Source organism: Panthera pardus, unplaced genomic scaffold, assembly GCF_024362965.1.
Source record: "Panthera pardus isolate Hobbes unplaced genomic scaffold, ASM2436296v1 HiC_scaffold_13, whole genome shotgun sequence".
Classification (NCBI taxonomy): Eukaryota; Metazoa; Chordata; class Mammalia; order Carnivora; family Felidae; genus Panthera; species Panthera pardus.
In genome coordinates this window covers 42,199,413-42,218,548 of record NW_026526688.1, presented here as the reverse complement: position 1 = coordinate 42,218,548, position 19,136 = coordinate 42,199,413, and the positions used below count along the sequence as shown (strand labels likewise).

Below are 19,136 nucleotides of genomic sequence, written 5' to 3'. Positions count from 1 at the left end.
TGCTGCCCTGGGTTTGCACCTAGCAAACAAGCATCAACATTTAATCCTTGCCTCAAGCTCTGTTTTCGAGGGAATTCAGGACTGAGAAAACTTCTAAAAAGGATTTTATGCAACTTTAAATAGAAGCCTTTTTTCAATAAGATAAGAACCTTTGGCTCATTTTCCTTTTTTAAATCAAGCCTTAAAGGAAAGGAAAAATGAATATTTATAGTTTAAAAGCCTATTGGAGAAAAGCGACAGTAATGTCATAAAATTTTGGTTCAGTTTTTCTAGCAGCCAGAACGAAGAAAGAAAAATAATTGGTTTCATAAGTGAATAATAACTGGAAGTAAACTTATCAAGAAAAAAAATCTGAACTATTACTAGACCCTGAGCTTTGGGAGATATTTCTCATGATGTCACAATGATCTGTACACAAGGATCATAAAGTAATGTAGTGAATCATATCCTTTATATTATATAATTTTTTACAAAAAAAATTAAAAACACATAGAGTGTTCCTCATGGTTTTTGTTTTGTTTTGTTTTGTTTTTTAATACTAGGATTTAGGGAAAAGCAATAGCAAGATTTTAGGGGAATGGTTGTAAAACATTGATATACACAAGAAGCTTCTTAAAAATACATATATCAGGGGTGCCTGGGTGGCTCAGTCGGGTTGGGCGTCCGACTTCAGTTCAGTTCATGATCTCATAGTCCTTGAGTTCGAGTCCCACGTCTGGCTTTGCGCTGACAACTTAGAGCCTGGAGCATACTTCAGATTCTATCTCCCTCTCTCTCTGCCCCTCCCCTGCTCTCACTCTGTCTCTCTATCAAAAATAAAATAAAAACATAAAAAAAATTTTAAATACATATTTCAGGGCCCTATTTCAGACTCATGAACCAGAATTTCCAGAGCTAATATCTAGGCATCTGTATTTTGGACAAGATGAATCTAATGTTCACCAAAGGTTGAACATTGCTAATTTCCAACTGTTCAACCTAAATGTTATCTAAAACATTGTTAGCATTTTGTAGCAGAGGCAGCTTCTGAGAATATATTCTAAACGATATCATAAAATGGAAGATCACCACACAAATAGACACCATCTTTTGGATTTTTGGAATTTCAGAATGTGAATTAAATTAAAAAGAAATGGAAAATTATGGAGCAAGAACATTATGAATATTCTTTCAGCAAATATCTGTAAAACATCCTCTGTGGTTACAATGCCTTAGTTAAGTAAAATAGCATGATGTGGAATATGGGATACTTAAGAGAAGCAGGGTTCCCACCATCAATAAACTTATAGCATAATTCCGAAGAAAAGCCACACAACTAAATATTGTTATATTTAAATATATTGTTAAATATCACTGAGGACCCAATGATATACTGTGAGCTATGTCTACAGATAGAAACTGTTTACTGAATATGCAGTCCACTGAGGTAGCCTAAGATCAGTCAAATGTTTTCCCTTTTCTAAAAGGAAGTTTCTCTTTCATAGGTAGTTTGGCTATGGACCATTGGTATGAGATTAAAAATAAAGCAAATAAGGCACATGGCACAGATCGGACCACTAGAATTTTCTCTCAAATTCCACCCCACTCTCCACCTTTAGAAGGTACAATTGAGATTCCTGGATGGTGGCTGTTGAATCACGACTGTTTTTTCACACTAACCTGTAGGCACTAGGTTTCCAGTCTGTGTGTGTTTTAACAAGCTTCACAACCTTTAGAAACCAATACCATCTTAATCTGACTTTTCACATTTGGTATTTAGAAATTTTTAAAAATATAGTCCAATTAGAACAAAAAGGAAAAAAAAAATCTTTTCCTGGGATATCCAGGACAAAGGCAATATGAGGCAGTGTTTTTCTTTGTAACAGAGAGTCCCGCAGGAGCCATTGGTAGTTATCTCCTATATCACTGCTCTAAGAGGCTAAACGCTTACAAACAATTCTGTCAGAGGGTTCTGGGAAAAAAAGCAGGCATAAATAATACTTCCTGACATCAAGTATATTTCATAGTGTCTAACCAATGCTCCTGATTTAAAAAATGAAACCATGGTTTAAATATCTTTTAAGAGGATGCAGTCTGTGTTGACAGAAAATCAGAAACTGCTCAGTACAAGGTTTTTAATTGTCCTATAATACTTTTAAATCCAAGCTACTCACTCATTTGTTTAATATAAAAATTGAAATTACGTGGTCATTATTATTGAGCATATTACATTATCCTCCTAGTAAAAGAAAAAAAATACAGGTTTTAGAAGTCAGATCCGCACAAAAGATGGAAAAGGGAAGAGAAGCAAAGGGCTGGCTCATTCATTAGTGTGAAAAATAGCTTCCTAAGTCATGTCCTTACTTAGTATTGTTTAAACAGCTTCTTAGTTTAGGTTTCTTCAGAAGTGACTGGTTCAAGGAATTGAGTGCAAGAAGTCTACTCTGGAGGCAATTCCGAGAAACCCTAATGAGGGAGTGGGGAAATAGGCAGGTAAGGAAAACAGCTGATGAGGGGTTTGTTTTCTAGTAGGTGAGCTCTAAGAACACAAGTGACTCCCACTGGGGACTCGGGAGCCAGTACAAAGTAGAGTGTTGCAGGGCAATGTCAGCTGAGGGGTGAAGGTCTTATATACCAACACTCGGTCATTGAGATAGGCTGCTGTGGGGAGGGGCAGGGGATATTAATTATCTGATGCTTTCAGCCTACCACAGGGACAGGAAAGTGAACTCTGGGGACCAGAGAAAGCCCTCAGACAAAGAGATGCTGGGGGTAACAGTGTTAAGTCAAGTTGATGTTCACTGAGAGGCATGGGGGTGGGTGGTAATATGGGCAGAGCGTCAATGGGATTGTCCCCACAAGGGCTCACAAATGGACAAATGCCCATTAAAACTCTCTGGAGTTATCCTAGTTCAGGAAGATGTCTCGGGGCATGGAGAAGGCAGTAAAAGAAAAAAGGCAAATAAAATATAAAATAAAATAAAATAAAATAAAATAAATAAAATAATAAAATAAAATAAAATAAAATAAAATAAAATAAAATAAAATAAAATGAAAGCACAAATAATTTGGATTTCTCTACATGGGTGGAGCACACTTAGCACCTTCCATGCTTAGGCTGTGCTGGGTGGGATTCAGGCTGCTGTCAAGCAGCTCACAGAGGTGCTCCTAAGGCAGACACTGACAGGAAAGCTACGAGTCCAGAAGGACACAGTCAGAAGGGACAAGCAGGGAAAGAGACTGCAGAGGAGCCTTTTTCTTGGTCATGGGGTAGCAAAAGGGGAATATGGCCAGCAGAAACAAGGTCCAAGTTGGCAGGTACCAGAGATAAGCAGGGGCCTGGAGACAGTCAGCAACATCTAGAAAAGAGTACTTGCCAGTAGCTATTTTATCTCACCCATTTCTTAGCACCAGCTATCCACTGCTTATATTTCAATAACAGGCATTAAAATGGGATTCGGCCATTTTCTGCACTCCCCTGAGTGAAGAATCACGTCCTGCAGAAAGTGGGGAGGGGTCCCTGTAGACCACATCCACCACACACAGCCCAATGCATGCTCTCCAACTGTGGATTAATGTGTTCTCCCTCCTTGAAGCACAGCTCATGACCAGTGACCAGAGATACCTCATTCTCGCTGCACTGAGCGAATCACTAACTTGCAAGAAGAAAGCCCACTAGAAATATTCGGTTCCACAACTTTTAGGCCACCAAACAAACAAAATCCCAGCGTATGGAGGGTGTTTGACACGAATTTTCTCGCTAGCTGTACAGAGTTCACAGAGATCTCAAGATATGAGAGTGTCTCAGCTTATTTAGGAACGCAGCAGGCTAAGAATTTCTAGAAGGCGTGAGTACTGACCCAGCTTGTGATAATTTCACCTCTGCCACTCTCCATCCTGAAAGGACAATGGCAGAGGCTAACTTTAAAGCAAAAAATAAAAGTCTGGACAAGTTAAAGCAATAAGAGAGTCGATGCTGGAGCAAAGGTTGATGTGGGAAACATGTCAAAGAGCTCCCTCCTGTACCATTCCCCAGAGCATCGTGGGACTGATGGCCACAGGCCACAGAACCAGGACAAAATGAGGTCTACCCTGCCCAGGGCTAGGAGATCCGTTATGTAATTAACATCACCTTCACTCTTCTGTTAAAGAACGTTTTTGTGGCTCAAGATCTTTCTATAAGATCCAGAAAACCCATTTAATAGCAAGGCAAGGATTTTGTTCAAAGGGAGATAGATTCATTTCTGATTTTGAGATGCTCCCAGTGTCAAATCTATCAGACATTATTATAACATAAATTTTCTAAACCAACAATTCTTCACTCCCAGTTGCTCGTTTCACAGATTTTATCATTAAGGTCTTGATCTAGCCACTTGGCTTCCTATTGCTTCTATTTGAGTCATCCCATAATAAATGTCCCTGCTAGGTTATAATTCTGCTATTATGGTGTCTAATACAATCTGTATGTGAACTGGCACAAAAGTGTTGAGGAAGATCTGTTTGTATTTAGTGGGACTTTCAGACAAGCCTTTTTGTTGCTCCCGCTCTTTTTAAGCCCGCGCTATACATTTATTTTTCAATAGAGGCATTTGATTACATATCCCCTGCTGCTTACTCATTTGCAATGCATCTTAGACCATTTGGAACACTAGTAATGTCTTGACAGAATTATTTATATCCTAATATTATCAATGTTCTATTTCAAAAAAATGGGACCTATGTCATTTTACTAGAGAAGTGACAGCCATGTTTTCTAGTGTCTCTAGCTTAATATGAGTGGGTAATGTATTACAGAGGACAGTGGACTAGATGGAAGGAGAGACACTGTGATTCTAGTCTCAGCCTTACTAGGGAGGGATTTGGGGCACTTTGGGAAAGTTACTCAGTGCCAGACAGAGCTTGTTCTCGTGAGATAGGCCAGCACACACAAGGACGACTTGTCTGGGAAAACCCACCAGGCAGAGGGATGGGAGGATGTTGGAATATTCAGGCCAAGCCAGATCTTGCTTCACTGAAGAATGAATACAGATGCAAGCGACTGAAGACAGTCCCAAACCAGTACTCAAATCTGGAGGGAATGGCTGGAAGCAGGAAATAATTCCACTTGCCCTGAAGTGAGTCTAAGTCTGAGCAGCTGGTAATCTGCAAAGATTCAGGCGTTCATGAGTTGGAACAAATAATAAGGACAGGAAGAAAGATTCATCCTGGTGGTACCAGGCAGGGCCAGGAATTTAAAGTCTCAAGATTAGAGGTGAAAGAAGCAACAATAGTGATGCATGTGACATCATCATTAAGTTAATGGCATTAAGTCCTTGAACCTTGCCCTTGGACATGCTTCCTACTACATCTAGAAGCCATCTAGAGGCCTCAGCTTTCGAGGTCACTGGAAAATGCGATGGGGAATCAGGAAAACATTGCATGTCTCCTCTTTGGATTTTCCCCTCTGTAAAATGAATGACTTGGACCAGATGTCTAAGCATCATGCAGGGTCTAAGACCTAATTATTTTAATGATTCTTTCATACCATCTATGAATTGTTCAAGGCAGGTCAAATCATATTTTTAAAGCTTACCCATTGCTTACCTATTCACTTGTGTTAGAGCTAGTACGTCATTTACAGGGTCATGGAATTTATTTAAAGGGCACTATACATATTGAAGCTTTCACTTAATTTTAGTAAAAATAGAAACTCCATTCTCATTTACTAGAATAAGTTATCATAAGCTTAGTAGCAAGAGTTTGTGCAAAGGAGGGGCAGCTGGGTGGCTCAGTCAGTTAAGTGTCCAGCTTTGGCTTGGTTCATGATCTCACGGCTTGTGAGTTTGAGCCCCGTGTTGGGCTCTGTGCTGAGAGCTCAGAGCCTGGAGCCTGCTTCAGATTCTGTGTCTCCCTCTCTCTCTGCCCCTTTCCCGCTCATACTCTGTCTTTGTCTCTGTCTCTCTCTTTCTCTCTCTCGAGAATAAATATTTTTTTAAAAATTAAAAAAAAGAGTTTGTACAAAGGAATTAATAACGTGCATACTGTACATCAGCAATAAGTAAAACTACAAGGGAAAGTTCAGTTGATAAATGACCTGGAAGTTCTTTTTACTAACCGATTACTATGCTTATCATTTAAGTGTATGAAACATAAAGGAAACAAAATAATTTATCTCAAATATCCAGAGTTTATACTTGTATCTGCTAAAGGAAACAGTGAAGAGAGTGAATATATGTGTATGGTCCACAATTGAAGGAGCCTGGGAAGGACCTTTTCTCCAAATACCCATCTCCTTAAACACATAAGAGGAGGCCCTTCTGAGGACCTGGTGTGGCTGACACAGGGTTATAGAGAGGAAGGAACCTGGACTGAGAATCTGTTCTCTTCTAAACAATGGCACTCAGGGGGCACCTGGGTGGCTCGGTCGGTTAAGCGTCCGACTTAGGCCCAGGTCATGATCTCACGGTTTGTGGTTTTAAGCCCCGCATCGGGCTCTGTGCTGACAGCCCAGAGCCTGGAGCCTGTTTCAGATTCTGTGTCTCCCTCTCTCTCTGCCCCTCCCCCACTTGCACTCTGTCTCCCCCTGTCTCAAAAATAAATAAACATTAAAAAAAAATTAAAAAAAAAAATGGCACTCAGGGTGACCTTACACAAATCCTTCTATTCTCTGAGTTCTGTGCCTTATTTGCTAAAGAGGGTATTTAAGGCCACCTCAAATGTTATGATTCTAAGAGATGATATGGCATTGACACTTTATTTGACAAACACTTATTGCCTCCCAACTATGTGTCAGACTCTGTTAAGGGCTGAAACACCAAGACAGATAAAACATCATCTGAGGTCTCTGAGAACCTTCCAGTTAGCTGGGAAACTAACAAGGACACTGCTAACCACTGAGCAGAATGAAGACTGGAGAAGGCAGCACAGGTTGCTACCAAGACGGAGAAAAGGTCACTTGATTAGTGCCTGGTCATCCCAGTGCTTGGCTTCATGGCAGCTGCAGGGGGACAGCATGTGACACTAAGACAATATGGCACAGAGGAAAGAGTGCTAACTTGGAGTTTGCTCCAGGCAAATGCTGTCCCTACTCTAAACATTCTTCCATGAATGTGAGAAACCAGATTAAATACTATTTTTCTCACCAGCTAAGATAATGCATAAGAAAATACTAGTAGGTGCCTCGTATGATTATTTTACCTATTTTCACTTTTACCAAAAGGCAACTTACTCAAAAGAGGTGCCAAGAAATCAAAAAGACACACTTGGCAATTTTGCCTTAGCTTGGCCTTGCTTAATCTGGCTGGATGAAGTAATCATCGCTGAGCCTGTAGATTCCCAGTTCTATCTTACCTCTGATTTGGGGGAAATATCATGGGCATAAAGGACTGCATTAAACATTCTAGCAACAACCAGAAAACAACAATTCTCTCAGTTGTTGGAAATCCATCATACTGGGGCATGAGCCATGTAGAGGTCTAGAAACCACAGGGACCCCTGACAGGTCACATCAATCCTAAAATGAAATACAAGACCCCTTCTTCCTCCAAGTTTTAGCCCTGCAGTAATAAACACAGAAATAACAAAGTCTCTGCCTGCCCCATCCAAACAACACAGTGCTGATGTGTGGATTCTAGACACTTTTGGTGACTGAAGGCCCTTTGTCCCCTGTGTCCTACAGACACTTGAGACTTATGAGGAACATTAGTTCACCAGGCTCTCATCACTGGCCCATGCCGACTCCTTTTGGGAAGCATCTGGACCAGCTAACCCCTGTTCACACTGCCTTTTCTTGCTTGTGCTTCATAGCATCCCATATTTCCCTCTGCTGGTGCCCTGCAAGGACCTGGGTATGTGTTTGCTATGGAATGAGTTGATGTCCCCCCACATTCATATGTTGGAGCCCTAAACCCAGTGTAGCAATATTTGGAGATGGGGTCTTGAGGAAGAAATTAAAGTTAAATGAGGTCACAAAAATAGTGTCCTAATCCAATAGAATTGGTGGTCTTACAAGAGGAAGAGAAAGAGAAATCTCTCTCTCCCCTTTGCACACTCACTGAGGAAAGGCCATGTGAGGAAACAGCAAGATGGTAGCCATCAGCAAGCCAGCAAGAAGGCTCACACAAGAACCTGACCATCTAGCACCCTGATCTTGGACCTCCAGACCCCAGGACTATGGGAAAATGAATTTCTGCTGTTCAAGTCACCTCATCTTTGGTATCTTGTTATGGAAGTTTGAGTTGACAAAGACAGTGTCCATTTTCTTTATCAAACGATAAACTCCTTAAGGGTAGAGATCATGATTTACCCGCTTTTGTTGCCTAGCTTCTATTGCCCAACACGCCTCTGATCCCTAAGAAATGTTTGTTGAGGGGCGCCTTGGGTGGCTCAGTCAGTTAAATGTCTGACTTCGGCTCAGGTCATGATCTCGTGGTTCATGAGTTCGAGCCCTGTGTCAGCCTCTGTGCTGACAGCTCTATACCTGGAAACTGCTTCAGATCCTATGTCTCCCCATCTCTCTACTCATGCTCAGTCCCTCTCTCTTTGCTCAATCTCTCAAAAGTAAACATTAAACATTTTTTAATTAAAAAAGAAATGTTTGATGAATAATATTTGATTAAAAATGAATAGCTGTAAATTTATTTCAAATTTCTTCTCAGATCGCAATACACATTCTCTTCCTACTTGACTCAGGGACTGAACTAAAGGGACTGGATGACAGAAATGAGATTCTCACCTATGAAGGGAACTTCCATTTTTTCATCTAGTTGCTGAAGATGCAAAGCAGTAAGAGCTGGTCGAACCTAGTGGTTAATCAGTTAATCAACAAATAGTGACTGTGTATATCCTCTGGCCAGGCACTGACCCAGTCACTGAGGATGTGGCCATGAAGATATGGACAGAGTCGTTGGCACAAAGAGCTCATACTCTGGTAGACAGAAACAGATAGTGAACATGTGAGAAAAAATAAGATAATTCCAGATACTGCCAAGTACTCTGAAGAAGTTGAAATACAGTAACACAGCAGAGCATAATAGAGCAGGAGCTGCCTTTCCCAGAGTATTGAGAAACATCTCTGAAAACAATGACATTTGAGTTCAGTGTGCATAATGAGAAGGGGACAACCATGAAGAGATCTGGGGAACAGAATTCCAAGCAGTTAGGAACAACAAATACAAAGCTCTGACAATGAAACAAGCTTGATGTATCCAGTGTGCAAAAAATCAGCAGCTGGAGAATAGTGAACAAGGGAGAGAGTTGAGGCAGGGGAAGGCAGGTTCCCAATCATATGGGCCTTATAGGATTTTATCCAGTTACAATGGAAAGTCATTGGAGATGTTTTAGCAGGGGTGCTTAATAATTTATGCTTTAGAAATACAACCCTGTCCTGCAGGATAGGAAGAACATGGGGGTTGTGGCTGTGGTCAGGGAGAGTTAAAATAGCTTAAACTAGGGTGGTCGTGGTTTATAGCCAGATTAGGGGCACCTGGGTGACTCAGTCAGTTAAGCATCTGACTCTTGGTTTCAGCTCAGGTCATGGTCTCACAGCTCGTGAGATCGAGCCCCACATCTGACCCTGCACTGACAGCACAGAGCCTGCTTGAGATTTTCTCTCTCCCCTTCTCTCTCTCTGCAACCCCTGCAACTCATGCTATCAAAATAAATAAACATTAAAAATTTTAAGAAAAAACATGGCCAGATTATGGGTATATATTTTGGAATAGAGAATCCTGAATTTATGGATGGATGAAATGTGGGATTTGGGGAAAAAGAAAAGAATCAGCAATTACTTTTATCAAGGTTTTTAGCATGAGTAACTGCATGGATATGGTGATTGGTTTGTCTGAGGGGAGGGAGGTGATTGGTTTGTCTGAGACATGTTAAGTTTAAATACTTATCAGACACCAAATGCAGATACAGTACAGGCAGGTGGATACATCAGGGAAGAGGTTAGAGTAAGATAAATGAATCTGTCAGTCATCATTGTAAAGACAATATTTGAAGCCATGGGACTAGGTAAGAGCATTGAGGGAGAACATACAGATAGAGTAAAGAAAATGGTGAGGATAAGGGCCTGGGGTACTTTAATTTCTAGAATTGGATATGCAAGAAGAAGACAGTCAGGGAGCCTTAGAAGGCACATCTATTGAGGAGGAAAATCAGGTAAGTGTGGTATTTCAGAAACCAATAGGAAATAAAAATGTTCCCAGTTGAACAAGATGAAGATTCTGACAAAGTTGGAATTTGTGTAGCTACTTTCTAGGAATAGCAGCATTAGAAGACATTTCAGTTCTTAAACAGAAAAAAAAAAAATCTCCAGGGATATACAAGTCAACTGTGTGTAGGGCCGAGACTAGCCTCCCAAGATGAAGTTTACCTGCTAACTGCCAATCCTGCCTCCTCCACATGCCCCACCTGTCCCATCAGATGTCACTCTGCCCACCACCTGTCATCAGCAGGAAATACACAGGGCTTGTGAGGAATGGTAAGCTGGTTGTTTAAAGATCTATTTGTGACTGAGCTCTGCACCTAGCACATTGTCTGAGAGGACAGATCTTCATCCTGCTGGTGTCAAGGCAGGCAGGCGTCAGACTGAGAAAAAAAAATGTGTGCCTTTCAAATGAAGAGGGTGCAAAGTTGCAGGTGCTAATGAGAGGTGTTGGATGGACAGGCAGTGAGCAGCGCAACGGAGGGGATGAAAGAGCACAGAGAAGAGGTGGTAGGCTGGAGCGAGCCATTTACTGCTGGCCATTTACTCAAGCCCTCCACAGGAGAAGCCACAATGCACCGGCTTTGGCATTTTGGTAAAAGAAGAATAGAATGAGGAACTATGGAATTACTCAGTTGATGAACTAGATTTCCAAACCAGAGTTTAGGCATATGACCTTGTGACAATTTCCTGATAACCCCGTCTGAATTGTTTGTTCCCTTTGCAGTTTTCCTGAGTAATTCTGTTTATAAAATTGTATTGCTCTTATCTACATTTGCACCCACCTTCCCTGTTGAACGGTGCCTGGTCTAGCAGACAGTCAATAAGTGATCGTTAAGCCAATCAACAATCAAAGAACTAATGGGTCAGGATATCTGAAACTTGGTTTGTCCTGGAAAATCTGAAACACATATTCCTCTTAAGAATATTGCTGTGGAATATTCTATCAGAGAGACAGATTTTCAAGGGTATTAAGCACACAAAGAATGTTATCACCGCAATATGTAACTAGAACATTTCAGAATCAGATATATGCTAACAGCATAGTCAAGCATTAGAATCTAATGCTTAGATAAACAAAGGACAAACAAGAACATATATGCATACATATACACACTCACATATACATATAAACAAAGTGTATGCATACATGTGTGTGTATATATAGACAGAATATTCATTGTTTTACTGTCTCCATGGACCAGAAAGACATATACACTCCTAAAATTAATATTCATTAACATTTATTAACAATTCTATAATTCAATTTATCATTTGTATTATATTTCTTCTACCATTTAAAAATTTTCAACTATGTATGAGCAAGGAATATAATTAAAACATCTTATACTTGTGAGATTTAAATACTTTCTAAGCTAATTTTACATATTTGAATTATTTCAGCTTACTTATTCAGACTTTAAATGCAGTGAGAGAAGCATCTTTTTTTTTTTTATTTTTACATAGCAATAAGCACTCTCTGTGTTCAACAAATACGTCTGTTAATAAGGCTTTGTAATTGATATAGCTCTATTTCTGAACGAATCCTTTGAGAGGATGGGGGAAGGAGGTAAAAGTAAGTCTGTAGATGCGGAGGCAGGAGGCCATGGGATTTACCGCTTGAAGTTCTCAATTTTGTCTCTGTAGGACTGGGGCAGCCCCCTGCTGAGAGAGAACTTGGTAGAGGCTAAAGACTTCAAACAAGTTGTCAGCCTTGAATTGTCTGTTCACAAGGAATGAGAAAAAATATGATGTAAGTATACACAAAATAACTGAGGTCTGACTTAGGAGCTAAGGAAGGAGTGTGTTAATTTGTCATGGCCCAAGTTTTAGGTGATTTTTCCCATTGGAGCCTCAACATCCTGATCATAGCAGAGGAGGTGAAGGCCACTGGATGGCTCCAGGTTACAGCCTGTCTGAGGAGGTGTAAATACAAAAGGGCAAGGGACCCCAGGGTATAATTAGAGATGTACTAAAGACTAGGAGATATGTCCACATCTAGGCTAAATAAGAAAGGAAATGAAGATAGGAAAGACTTGTTAAGATGATAGTATATGGATTAAAGGACAAAGGTCATAACACTGAATAGCACAATTTTTGGAAGGTTCATTATGCACCAACTATGATGCTAAGGATTTCATACACATCATTTTATTTCATAATAACTATTAAGTATGCACTATGCTTATTGCTGTTATGAGCTCAGAGAAGTTAAACAAATCATCCAAGATCATATGACTAATAAATGGTGGAGCTAGGACCCAGCCCTCTCATCTGTGACGTGACAAGACCACATGCAGAACAGTTATAGGAGAATTAAAGTTTAGAAAGCTATGGTTCGGGCATGAAATTTTGGATGGAAAGGGGATTGCTGGAGGAGGTGACAAGAAAGTCTAGAAGTTGGTAGCTAAATGACATGAGACTCAAAGGAACTTGATTACTAATTTGGAGCAGAGAGGTGGGAATTTGGAAATGACATTAATAAACTAGGATGTCCATATTGTTCCTGGGTTCTTTGGGATTTAGAAAGGATAAAACTAAGAAGTAGCCATGAGAGAAAATGCCAACACAAATCTATGCTATACAGAATCACTACTACTTAGAGTCTAAATATGGTTGTAAGGAAACACCATACAGTGGAAATAAAAGGATTACATTTCTATGAAAGATCATGTGTAAATATGTTTATAATGTCTACTTGAGAAAGTCTTACTCTCAGTCTTCCTTTCCAATGTAATTCTCTGTACTTCCTCTCAGAAATCTTATTTTCAACACACACTTGATGACTGACTGTTCCATAGGGAAAGTTTCATGTCACTCGTGTCGGTTCCTCCATTTGGAATATCCAACCCTCACCTGCATTTAGGTAAATTCTCTCTTGCCTGGACCAAATCCCACATTGTACACAAAGCTTTTCTTCATTTTTCAAATGGAAGAATATGCTACTTATTCTAAAAAATTCCTAGGGCACCTGGGTGGCTCAGTCAGTTAAGCGTCCATCTCTTGATTTTGGCTCAGGTCATGATTCACAGTTCATGAGTTTGAGCCCCATATGGGGCTCTCTGCTGTCAGCACAGAGACTGCTTCAAATCCTCTGCCCCTCTCTCTCTTTCTGCCACTGCTCCACTCTCAAAAATAAAAAAAAAAGAAACATTTAAAAAATAAAAATAAATTAAAATTCCCAGCATTTTTATTTGTACTTCAAATGCCTATCCTGCCTACGGGATTATGGGATATATATATGATATATACACATATGTATGTGATATATATACATATGTGTATATATCACAGTTATATCCAAAATTAAAAAACAGTAGCTCATATTCATGGAGATTACCTGCCAGGCTTAGAACTGACCCCTTTTAATGAATTATCTTCTCTAAACCTCATACATAGTCTATGTAGGAGATAACTGGTACCAGTTCCATTTTATAGATGAAGAAACTAAGGTTCAAAGAGCTTAAGTTACTTGCCTAAGTTCACACAACCAAACAGTAGGAGACCTAGTATTAAAACAAAGGCATTGTGATACTTACTATTTATCTTGTGCTCACTCCTGTCATAAACTATACCATATGTACAGATTGACATTCCATAAATCTTACGTATTCCCTAAAGAATAAGTACAGGTTGGGGTGCCTGGGTGGCTCAGTCAGTTGGGCATCCAACTTTGGCTCAGGTCACAGTCTCACTGCTCATCAATTCAAATCCCACATTGGGCTCTGTGCTGACAATTCAAAACCTGGAGCTTGCTTCCGATTCTGTGTCTACCTCTTTCTCTGCTCCTCTCCTGCTCACACGCTTTCTCTCAAAAATAAACAAATGTTAAAAAAATAATAAGTACAGGTTAAGATGTGAGTCTAATTTATCTTTGCATTTCCATGAGTGCCTATGACAGTGCTTTGCCTATAGTGGGCTGTACTTAGCTACTGAATGAGATGATAAATTAATCTTATGATATTTAATAATGAAAACTTTTTTTTTCTGAGAATGTAAGTAATTGTAGGATAGTATAAATTATCAGCAGAACATAGGTTTAGGAGTGAGGAATAATTGGTGATGGGAGAATAGAGAGGAAACGGGGCTGTCGGTGGTATATATATCACAGATGGTACGGGGAACTGAGTCAGAGCAGGGCAACAATACCATCACTGCCCTTCAGTCACTGTGAATGCATGCATGTTGTATGAATGTATCTGTGGATATGTTCATGAGGTCATTTTATTACCCTTAAGCATTTTGGGGGCACCTGGGTAGCTTGGTCTGTTGAGCATCTGACTCTGGATTTCAGCTCAGGTCATGATCCCAGTGTTGTGAGATCAAGCCCTGTGTTGAGCTCCACACTGAACGTGGAACCTGCTCAAGATTCTCTCTCTCTCCCAGGGCACCTAGGTGGCTAGTTGGTTGGGTGTCCGACTTTGGCTCAGGTCATGATCTTGTGGTTTGTGAGTTCAAGCCCCACGTCGGGCTCCGGACTGACAGCTTAGAGCCTGGAGCCTCCTTCAGAGTCTGTGTATCCCCCTCTCTCTGCCCCTCCCCTGCTCACGCCTGTGTCTCTCTGTCAGTAATAAATGTCAAAAAAAAAAGATTCTCTCTCTCTCCCTCTGCCCCTCTCCCCCACTCATGCTCTCTATAAAATAAAATGAAACAAAATAAAATGAAATGAAATTCAAAATAAAATGAAATTCAAAGTAAAATAAAATAGAGTTTGATTATTTTTTCATTTTAATTTTTTTCTTTTCTCATTTCCTTAATACCTTAACAATAACCTGTCAGTGGCATGTATTATTTTTTTCCAAAAGTTAAGTAATGTTTAAAAAGGTAATCTATATAAATACATAACTTGTATTAGGTCAAAGCCTTTATTTTTCTAAATTGAGTGTTTATAACCAACTGGTAGTTGTACTAGATCACCTGATAGCCAAGAAAGGGGATAAAACATGCTTTTACAGTAACATTGTTTATTCGTTTGTTTATTTTAGAGAGAAAGAGGCTTGATTTGGGGAGAGAGGCAGAGAAAGAGACAGAGAATGTCAAGCAGAGTCTGCACTCAGTGTCAACCCCGACGCAGGGCTTGATGCCATGACCTTGGGATAAAGACCTGAGCTGAAATCAAGATTTGGATGCTCAACCCACTCAGCCACCAAGGCACTCCAACAGTAACATTGTTTTTTAAAAGATGCCTTGTGTATATGTATATGTGCAGGTAGTTATATGCATACACATGCAAATTACAAGCACAGGCAGCACATGATCACTGTATGTAACTCTGAACATATAGACCTTCATCTCAAAACTGTTTTGCATAGATCTAGAACAGCACTATACAACAGAAATTATATTGTGCTCCACATATGTAATTTAAATATTCTAGAAGCCACAGTAAAAATATACAGCAAAATAGGTGAAATTAATTTTAATAATAAATGTTATTTTATCTCATATATCCAAAAACTATCATTTCAACATATAATTAATATAAAAACATTAATGAAAAATCTATATTACTTTCATATGTATATTACTTTCCCTACATGTGGCCAGTGGCTATCACATTAGACAGTATCAAAAGTGGAAAGTTAGAGCTAGAAAGGCACACAGGGATTATGAATTTGAATTCCAATGCCATTATTTTATAGATTAGACACTATGGAACAGAAAGTTTGAGTGATTTGTTTAATTCTGCTTAGTTATAATGCAAGATAATTTCAATTTCCCTTTCTGGCCTATTCTGTCAGTGTTTCATATTTGAATGGAGGCATAAGGATATAGGTTGTGACAGTCAAATCATAGTCATTTAAACTTCCAGATATAAAAGGAGCATAATGGTTCCATGTAGTCCAAATCTCTTATTTCACAAATGAGAAAGAGGAATGGAGTCACTTTTTTTTAAGTTTATTTATTTATTTAGAAAGACAGAGAGAGAGAGAGAGAGTGAGTGGAGAGAGAGGGAGAGAAAGAATCCCAAGCAGGCTCTGCACTGTCAGCACAAAACCTGATGCAGGGTTCAAACTCATGAACCGTGAGATCATGACCTGAGCCAAAATCAAGAGATGGATGCTTAACTGACTGAGCCACCCAGGCATCCCTGGAGTCACATTTCAAGAGAGTTTCATGTTGCAAGATTTGGGGAAACAAATCTGAGGCTCTGAATGGGGAGATACCCCTTAGAAGTTTCCTGAACCTAAGTCTAAGCTGGCACCCTAACCTTGAGATGATGATGATTAATTCCTCAGGTCAACAGGAATGCTCCTTCTTCAAATTCAAAAACTGAACCTCTTAAGTCAATACTGCCCTGAAGACATTTTGTGCCTATAAGTAACAGGACTCGATTTCCATTCACATCTTCTTTCCAAGTTAAATGGCCACAGGGAAATCTCTTCTGCCTGTCCAGCTAGTTAAGTAGAACCAAGAATTACTGTGATTCTATTGATAGGGTTTAGTGGTTGAACAGACAGGGCTGCAAATTCCTGGGGTGGAATATTTGATCCTTGATGTATTCAATACCAGCTCTACAGAGCTCATTTCTAGATGCAAGAATTGATGTAAAAAAAGATGGCCAGGCACACAGAATTTCTTGAGGAGAGGCAGGGAAAAGTTTAGAAAAAGGGAAATTATCTAAATAACAGAGTTTTGTTGATTTTTTGAAATCCATGCTATCCATGCTAATTGATGGTGGTTTGAATAGTAAGTAGCCCTCAAAAGATATATCTACCTAGAATTCCAGAATGTGAGCTTGTTTGGAATAAGGGTCTTTGCAGATGTGGTTAAGGTAGGGATATCAAGATGAGATCTTAAATGTTCTTGTTGTTTTTTTACTCCTCAGTCATCCTGCCTTCCTAACTACCCCTTCAAGGTAGCATTTGGGTGTATATAGAAAGTTTTGGTTCATGTAAACTCATAGTCAAGAGGAGGTCCCTGGGCTCAGGGTCCTTTAGCAATGCTGACCTTCAAGGTGATGTCTTTCAGCCATTTGGTTATTTCCCTGATGGCATTTGCAGCGGTAGCAGGGGTAACTCATGGTCTAGCTGCTTTCTGAGCATGGACAGATCATAGTAGCACTCCTGGCTTACTTGGACTCACTTTAGCAACCCCAGATACTGGAGACATCTTGAGACTCTGACAATGACAACCACTTACTCCTGCCTGGGTGAGCTGTTTGGAAGCTCTTCCTATAGAGCATTCTGCCCCTATTTTGGCAATCCCTTCTGGAAGCTCAGGCTTGCCAATATTTCTGGGATCTGCATATACCACTAGTGAAGGAAGGGAAGCTTGGAGAAGTGAAAGCTTCAGGGCCTCTTAGCTTGCTTACACTATACCTAAATCACTTTGATGTTACTGCACCAGGCTTATATGGAGATGGCCCATGGGGTGGTAATGAAGTAGAGAAAACCCTTTTCTGCATTAAGTACCACTCTCACTTAATATACTTCTGCCCAGTGGTTGACTAGTTCTTTTCCCTACACTATATTCTCTCTTTGTCAGCACACATCATGCTTCACTGACAAAGGTCTCACTATTGGGGCAGAAGGGATATTGTACCCTAGTAGAACTCTGAATTGAGTTGCCCAGGCTTGGCCTTTTATATACTCAGTAGGGTAGATTTGGGCGTGGACTTGTGGGCAATGATAGAGAAAAAAATGGAAGGATTTTAGACATTAGCCTAGCTTTCATGGCCATTGGATTACTGGACATATTTTGAATGTCAAAGGGTAATGTTAATTATCTTTCTTTGCATTTCTTCTGCAACAGATTGTAATCTGCTCCCCATTATAACACAACTCTCCCAACCCGGGGAAGATTCTTAGGACTAAATGGTTGAAAACCATACCCAACAAAAAAAGGGAAGCCCCATGACAGCAAGTGCCCACTGAGTATGCTCAATAAGTAATAGCTGTCCTTCCCTTTTTACTGGAACCTATACTATAACACTACTGTGTCAGATATGTGTGCACATGACAATTACAGAATGGAGACAAACATTTGATGGGTTATGGGTTATAGTGGTGAAGTCATTTCTGGCTGTATTCATTTCCTAAGGTTGCTATAACAAATACTACAAACTGCATGGCTTAAAACAACAGAAATTTTTCTCTTGCAGTTTGGGGGCTATAAGTCAGAAATCAAAGTGTCGACAGAGCCCCATTCCCTGTGAGGCTCTAAGAGAAAATCTTTCATTGCCTCTTCCAACTTCTAGTGGCTCCTGGTGGCTCCTGGCATTCTTTGTTTTGTGGAATACATAATTTCAATCTTTGTCTTATCTCTTATCTTCAAATGGCTTTCTTCTATGTGTTTCTGGGTTGTTTTCTTCTGTCTCTTACAAGACTTTCATTACTGGATTTAGTGCCCATTAATCGAAGATAATCTCACTTTGAGCTTACACTGTAAACTACATCTGCAAAGACCCTTATTCCAAATAAGGTCAAAGGTCTGAGGTTATAGGTGGACATGTCTTTGGGGACTATTCAACCCACCATAATGATATATTGTTCTCTTTTATTATCTTCTTATTTCTATGTTAGTACTCTTTTTACATTATCAATTGGTAATAAGCCTGAGAGAAAATAACATGGCTTTTGAAAAAAAAATCTATAAAATTATTTGACTAGAATGATTTTCTGCTGTAGACAGGGGTAAAAGGAGGGGTCGGAACAAATACCGTATAAGTGGAGTGTTATCTAAAGGCTGTTCAAATATCAGATACAACTATGCTTTAAATGCCACTGGACTGAATAAAGTTAATTTCTTTTTGGCCAACAATAATTAGAAGTACATGGAAAAGACCCGATAGGTTTAGACAAACAAAAGAGCTTCCTTCCTCTATGCAGCTAAGAACTGTGTAAATAAACTTGCATTTACCCCAGGTTTACCCCTTTAAAGAGCTGGGGAGAAATATCTTCTATTTTCTGTCACCTCTAAGAAATTATCTTTCACAGCCCAGAAACACTCTTAATAACACCAATCCTAG

The 19,136-nt window shown here is 39.7% G+C and overlaps 1 protein-coding gene across 5 annotated transcripts in view; it reads right to left on the bottom strand.

Annotated features, from left to right (window-relative positions):
• ZMAT4 (zinc finger matrin-type 4) overlaps positions 1 to 19,136 on the bottom strand; it is a 349,139-nt gene that overhangs the window by 83,291 nt on the left and 246,712 nt on the right. Inside the window, exon 6 of one of the 5 annotated variants that reach the window (XM_053901052.1) lies at positions 11,593 to 11,888. The exons of the other annotated variants lie outside the window; for them this stretch is intronic. Coding sequence (XP_053757027.1) covers positions 11,779 to 11,888 — 110 coding nt within the window. The 3' untranslated portion in view covers positions 11,593 to 11,778. Of the gene's footprint in view, positions 1 to 11,592; positions 11,889 to 19,136 lie in introns of those variants that run through there. 5 annotated transcript variants of the gene reach the window in all.